The sequence below is a fragment of the Argentina silus genome, assembly GCF_951799395.1.
Source record: "Argentina silus genome assembly, chromosome: 1".
NCBI classification, from domain to species: Eukaryota; Metazoa; Chordata; class Actinopteri; order Argentiniformes; family Argentinidae; genus Argentina; species Argentina silus.
Window position 1 is genome coordinate 11,955,806 of NC_139655.1, and position 7,500 is coordinate 11,963,305.

The 7,500-nt window shown below is 48.6% G+C and overlaps 1 protein-coding gene across 1 annotated transcript in view; it reads right to left on the minus strand.

Moving 5' to 3' along the window:
- dnah2 (dynein, axonemal, heavy chain 2) overlaps positions 1–7,500 on the minus strand; it is a gene marked incomplete at its 3' end in the record, with an annotated part of 92,351 nt that overhangs the window by 27,506 nt on the left and 57,345 nt on the right. The window contains exons 43-44 of the mRNA XM_083684129.1: positions 3,344–3,461; positions 52–188 (exon numbers count right to left, since the gene is read on the minus strand). Of these exons, the coding sequence (XP_083540255.1) occupies positions 52–188; positions 3,344–3,461 (255 nt within the window). The remainder of the gene's footprint in view (positions 1–51; positions 189–3,343; positions 3,462–7,500) is intronic.

The following is a 7,500-nucleotide window of genomic DNA, read 5'->3' on the forward strand; positions in this document are numbered from 1 at the left end:
TGGTAACTTAATGATGTAAAGAATAACATCAATTTCTAGATGAAGTCTTACCTGCTCTGGCATGGAGATTCTCTCTCCGTTGATGAGTGTGAGCACCTTGTTGTCGTCCATGACAGAGTTCATACTCTCGATCCACAGCGTGTCCACAGGCCCGTCAAACACAATCCACTTCTCATCAGGCTTCTCATCTGGGCCCAGCGCCATGGGCAGGACAGGGAGGGAGGGGGCAGCGTTAGGAACCATAGAGAGACACATATACAGCAGAGAGCACACACTCTCTCTCTCTCTCACACACACACACACACACACACACAGAAGCCCCACTAGCTGTCTGTCTGGTTAACCACATATCATCAAACTTGTCACACACCAAAGCGACTGTCACATGTCCTCTGGGGTGTTTCTCCAGTTCAAAACGGGAGGGAGGTTACATAAACAAGCAGAGCAGAGCAGAGCAGATGGGGGAGAACTGCTGCTGCAAATACTGATTGATTTTAAAAGAAGCGATCTCCACATGGGGATATGTAAAGACAGGGATGAGCCCAGGCAGGAATATAAGCCCACAAGATGATATGGTCTGAAGATATCAAGGAAAAGAAGCCGAAAACAAGTCTACAGTAAACAAGTTGTCTCCCACCAATAGTAGCGCCTCCTCCTTGTGTGAAGTGGTGACAATTATTCAAATGTATGTTTAGCAAATTAATGAGAGAGAGAATAAAAACAATACATTATTTGTTTCTTTGTTGGAGATATGCTTGTTCAAAGCTTGGGCCAATCAGTGTTATTTCAGAATTTCAGTTGTTAACTATAGCACCCCCCTTTGGTGGTAAAAATGGACCCAGTCTGAGATATCGTGTGTGACATAGGAACATATGAACGGATGGAGACAGACCCACAGGACAAGGAAACACACACAAGAGGCTTGGCAAATGATAGACTGATTGGCTGGTTGGTTGATTGATTGATTGATTGATGGATTGGGCGGCTGTGTCACAGCATTCGTGGCTGTCTCATCTCCTGCTAGAGCACTGCAGACAGCTGTAAGCGGTGAGTGGGAGGGTGAATTGAGGTGTATAGCGGTGGAGGGGGACGTGAGATGGGGGATGGAGGAGGGAGGAGGGGAGATGAGTATGTGGGAGAGGAGAGAGGGAGGAGTGGGAAAGGGATGAGGTTTTGATGGGTGGGGATAGGGGTGAGTAGGAGAGGGGTGAAGGGAGAGGGGAGGGGTGAGGGCTGAAGGGCGAGGGGAGGGGTCAGGGGTGAAGGGAGAGGGGAGGGTTGAGTGCTGAAGGGAGAGGGGAGGGGTGAAGGGAGAGGGCAGGAGTGAGGGGTGAGGGGTGAAGGGAGAGGGGAGGGTTGAGTGCTGAATGGAGAGGGCAGGGGTGAGGGGTGAAGCCTGGGGTGTAACCTGTGCAAGCTTGTCGCATGGTGGCAGCAAGGACTCCATCTCTCCACTCGCTGTAGCCCTGGTTATAGCTGCCATACAGTTCTCCTAGAGACTGGGCCTTAGGACTGATGGGGAACTCCTGTGGGGAGGGAGGGGACGGAGGACGGGGGACGGGGGGGGATGGCACACCCCTGGTGTTGGCTTGGCACATTCAGCACAGCACACACATGGCACACTGCCACTCTGAAGGGCACTGAGAGACACAGAGAGGTGAGAGGGGGAGAAGAGAGACACTGAGGGGGAGAGACAGGCACCTAGGGTCTGTGAAAGGCCAAAGCCATGGGAGGAAGGATGAGTGAGGCACAGTGACAGTGGGGAACGTACACTAGTGCCATTTTTGGGACATTCGGTGGAGTAGTGGAGAACATAACATTCAGAAGCAAAGAGGGGGTTGTGTAGGGAAAGGGTGTGACTGATGAGTAACTGTCAGGTCCTGTGACACATAGCTCAGAGCAGAGAATCACAGGGAAGGAGGAGAGAGAGAGAGAGAGAGAGAGAGAGAGAGAGAGAGAGAGAGAGAGAGGATTGGTGGTGGGTGGAGGCAGAGACAGGGTGCCAGTTTGGCCCACTCCACGGTTCACAGAGGGACAACGTGTGCACCCACAGGGACAGAGGACTGCATTTGGCAAACAGGGAGCAAACACAGAAAGTACAGAGTGTGACATTTAATCCAATCTAAACGCCAACTCTCTACCAGTGACAAAATGGTGAATAAAAGCCCTGATCTGATACTGCAGGTGGTAAGCTTGGTAAATTGGTACCTAGACAATACAGGCACAGAAACAGCTTCCAGCCACAGTCCCACAGAGAACTGGAAGAATGGACACAGCCACACCAAAAGAGAAAACAACATCACACAAATAAACCAGGGCAAATGAACAAACATCCTGTCCCTCAGTGGGCTCTTGGTGTGTGTGTGTGTGTGTGTGTGTGTGTGTGTGTGTGTGTGTGTGTGTGTGTGTGTGTGTGTGTGTTCTACTGGGACAGCGCTGTGTGCCAGCAGTAGGCTGTTTTGTGGCCTTGGCCAGGCCAGTGGAGGAGAGGGGGGCCTGGGGTCTGGTATCTCCAGTGAGCAGCACACACACAGTTGGAGACAGAGGCCCACTGAGCTGGAGAGACGCAGAGACAGAGAGAGGGGAGGCAAGGCGAGGTGAGGTGAGGCGAGGCAGCAGATAAAACAGAGCTTTGAGCTGGCCGGGCCCTGCCTATGCCTCTGCCTTGCCTCCTACAGTCACTAAAGGACAGTCTCTCTCTCTGCTGAGGACAGACCGAAGTAGAGGGGGAGGAGGAGGCGGAGGAGGAGAGACGCTGAAGGGAAGGTAAAGCGCTTTCTCAGTAATGACTGGAGATGTGGAGGGATAAAGAGAGCGCAGGATGAGGTTTAAAGAGGAGGAGAGGAACAGGGAGAGGGCCAGGGTGGCTGTGATGGGCAGGATACAGCTGCCTCTGAAAAGAGCCTTTCTCTGTGCCCGAGACATGATTGCTGGAGGACGAAGGACCGAGGGGGAGTAATGTACTACAGACACTTCACTTCCAATCTCAGGCGACATGCCAATTCTTTCTCAATCTCTCCTTCTCGCTAGCTGTTAACAGTGCTCCAGGCTCTCCATCTCTCTCATATGTCACTCTCAATTTCCTATAGCATTATGGTCTACAGACCCCACTACCACACTAGTCCAGTCCAGTCTGTTTGAACTCCCTCGTCTGAATCAGGGGAGGCTGATGGAAGTAGAAGTCGGAGGACGGGCTCATGGTAATTGCATGGGACGGAATAAGGAATGGGATCAAACAGCTGATGTTCCATTCCTCATTCTGTTCCATGCAATTACAAATGAGCTGATCCTCCGATGTCTACCTCGGCCAACCTCCCCTGGTCTGAGTCTGCACATCCCGTACCTGCGCAGGCCCCTCTCATGAGGGAGGAGAGGACCCCGTCTGTCCACTCGTTGGTGGAGAGGTCGTATTCCCCGTACAGCTCTCCGAGACTCACCGCCTTGGGGTTCAGAGGACACTCCTGCCGGTTCGAGAGGTCACAGTTCAAAGGTCAGGTGGGAAAGAAAGTGGATCAGGTAGGTCGATGAAGGACAAGGAAGGGGGGGGGGCATGGACAGCAAGTGACAAGAGGAAGAAAGACATCATGAAAAACAAGGAACAGGTTGGCAGTGCATGATTACATAGAGGAGAAAGCATGGGTGTGGTGTGTGTGCAGAAGGCAGGGTGGGGAGTGGAGGGTATATGTGGAGATAGTGAGAGAGAGCTAGATAATGAGAAACAGGGGGAGGTGATGCCTGCATGGTGGGAGAGAGATAGAGACCCGATATAGATATGCAAAGAGCAAGGTGTTGAGTCAGAAATGAAAGAACAGGAGGCAGGGCGCAGGGAGAGAGGGAGAGGGAGAGAGAGAGAGGGAGAGAGAGAGAGGGAGAGGGAGAGAGAGAGAGAGAGAGAAAGAGAGACGGACAGACAGACAGACAGATAGACAGAAATAGACGTGCAGGGTTGAGTCACAGAGGGAACAGAGAACGAAATGGCCCCTGAAAGCACAGAGAATTACACCAACCACAGGGAGTCACACACACACAGGAGAGCAAAGCACTGAGAAATACACACTGAGAATACAATCCAAACCTGAGATGTACAGTGCTGCTTGAAGGTTTGTGAACCCTACAGTGATGGTCATTATTTTTGTATAAAATATTAAAATGAACTTGATCTTTATCTAAACCCCAATTCGTAATAAAGACATTCCAAATAAAGGACAATATGATATATTTTCATTGTTTATTTATTTATTTTTAACGTGTGCATAAATATGATATATAAGAATATACCTCTTCAGTCAATAGCTTGTGGCACCTCCATTAGCAGCAATAACTTGGAGTAAACATCTTGTATAGCCACTAATCAGTCTCTGACATCTGTTTTGAGGGATTTTTGCCCACTCCTCCTTACAGAACTCAGCCAATTGAGTGAGGTTTGAGGGGTGTCTGGCATGAACTGCCTCTTCAGGTCCTGCCACAGCATTTCGATTGGATTTAGGTCAGAACTTTGACTTGGCCAATCCAAAACACAAATCTTCTTTCTCCTGAGCCATTCTTTAGTAGATTTGCTTGAATGCTTTGGGTCGTTGTCTTGTGGGAAGACCCATTTTCAGCCCAGCTTTAGCTCCTTCACTGATGGCTTGACGTTCTGTTCAAGAATCTCCTGGTATACCTCAGTATAATTCATGGTTCCCTTAATGATGTGCAGTCGTCCAGGTCCAGAGGAGGAAAAGCAGCCCCATATCTTGACATTCCCACCACCATGCTTGACTGTTAGGATAAGGTTTTTTGGTGGTAGGCGGTGGGTTTGGTGGGTTTTCGCCAAACTTAGTGGTTTTGATTGTTTGAGAGGATAACAAAAGACAGCACTCACTTAAACGCACCAAACACAAACATACTAGAAAGCGCTAGTAAGCTGTGGCAATTAACGCTCGCTATCTCTTCGAGCCGCCTGTGTGTATCGCAATCAAAACCACTAAGTTTGGCGAAAACCCACCAAACCCACCGCCTACCACCAAAAAACCTTATCCTAACAGTCAAGCAATTTTGGACTCATCTGTCCAGAGAACGGACAAGGGGTTCCCATACTTTCAAGCAGCACTGTAGATATTAATACCATGAGAGTGAATGAAGAAGGTAGTGGAGAATGGACTCAGGAAGGGGGAGGGGGGAATTTGAATAGAGAGGGAGATGTAGGTAAGAAGGGGGTCAAGGTAAAAACATTAGGTTAGATAAAATCAATAACAGTAAAGGATAAATAAGCTACAAACCCACACACACACACACACACACACACACATACACGCACACACACCTGGAGGTAGACACGCACACGCACACGCACAGGTACACAAACACACGTACACACTACACTTTAAAGATTTATTTTTTAATCAAGACTCCAGGAACATCATTAAAAAAAGGAACTTGGAAACACAACACAGTGCCACTCCATCCCTCCCTCTCTCCCTCCTTCCCTCTCTCCCTCACCTATTTTTAACCACATCTGGAGGAGCCACGTGAGTACGAGGGGGACGAGGGAGCGATGAAGGGAAGGGGGGGAGGGAACATGGCAGGAGAAACAACATGCAACAAAGAGCCATCTTCAGAGAGCACAGCCTCAGCCAACAAAAGACAGCACTCACTTAAACGCACCAAACACAAACACAAACATACTAGAAAGCGCTAGTAAGCTGTGGCAATTAACGCTCGCTATCTCTTCGAGCCGCCTGTGTGTATCGCCACCAACAGTCAGTTAAGGGTGTCTGTGTGTGTGTGCTCATGTGTGTATGTGTGTGTGTGTGTGTGTGTGTGTGTGTGTGTGTGTGTGTGTGTGTGTGTGTTTGTGAGCGTCTCCATGGCACGTCTTTAATATCGGTGAGGGTACTCTCCTCCAGTCAAGTGCATCTTTGTGTGACTTGATTGTCTCTGAGCTTAGGAAACAGAGCGTTGTAATAATGCTGGATAAATGAGAGAGAGGGAGAGAGAGAGAGAGAGAGAGAGAGAGAGAGAGAGAGAGAGATAGAGAGAGAGAGAGAGATAGAGAGAGATAGGTGGAGAGAAATCAAGACAGATAGAGACAGACAGAGAAAGAGACAGGAGACTGAAAGAGGGGCACAGAGGTGAACAGAGAGAGGGAGAAAACAGACAGACAGAAAGAGATAGAGATAGTTGATAGCAGGTGTGTGGATGTCTCTCTAATCTAGAGAGAGTTAAGACAGACAGACAGAGATAGAGAGACAGACAGACAGACAGATATAGAGAGGGAGACAGACAGACAGACAGACAGAGATAGAGAGGGAGACGGACAGACAGACAGATATAGAGAGGGAGACAGACAGACAGAGAGAGACAGACAGACAGAGATAGAGAAAGACAGACAGACAGATATAGAGAGGGAGACAGACAGACAGACAGACAGATAGAGATAGAGAGGGAGACAGACAGACAGACAGAGATAGAGAGGGAGACAGACAGACAGACAGACAGATATAGAGAGGGAGACAGACAGACAGACAGACAGACAGACAGACAGACAGAGCTAGATAGAGATAGCTGATAGCAGGTGTGTGGATGTCTCTCTAAGCTACTGTAAGCTCAGCAGCCTACTGTAGCTAGGAGAGGAGAGAGTTGGAGGATCCACTTCCTCTGTCTCTCAGAGATGATTCGCTTTGGTGGTTTAATCCTCTCCTCCTCACTCAGCCCATCCGCTCCGTTTAACACGTACCCGTTTCACTCTGGGAACCACGGGCTCTCTTAAAATGATTACTCCAGGAAAAGCCCCTCTGAAGATCATGAGATACACTCAATTAGACAGGATGGGGAGCAGAGGACCCGTGGGGTACAGGTTCTGAGTGAGGAAGAGAGGCCTCGTGGAGTAGGAGCTAATACACCACAGAGACACAGGACGGAACTATATGTTGCCAAGACACACTGATAGGTGTGATATATGCAAAAGCACATCTCCGAGGGTGTGATGGTGTGTCATGGTTTGGATGCTCTGAGAGTGTCTGTGATTTACAGGACATGGAAAAGTGTTGAAACTCTGTATTGCATACATTGAGCTTGCCATGCCCTGTTGAAAATCAATTTTAAAATTGCCCAATGCTGTAGGCTATAGCAACATGCATGACCTCAGGTTTTGGCACGAACAGCATGGAGCATGACGAGTAGTGTGATCTAAAGCTAGCACACGTAGGATACTAAATCATTTCAGATTCTCTGCCCTGTGTGTGTGTGTGGCACCGACTGCAGAGCTAGCTATGTGTAGCCAGTCAGCGAAGGTTAGCATCAATGTCGATGGTCTTATGTAGGTAAAAACGTAATTCAGCATTAACTGCAAAGCACATGACAGAATACTACCATGAAAATGACTTGAGTGTCCCAGTTCAACAGCCTGAGCCTATGTTGTACATTTTGTTCATGAATATTTTCTTATTCAGTTATTTGCTAATGTTACAGTGAATTTCTTGTAGTAAATTATTCAGTTGTAGCAGCTTTATTTACTATCTA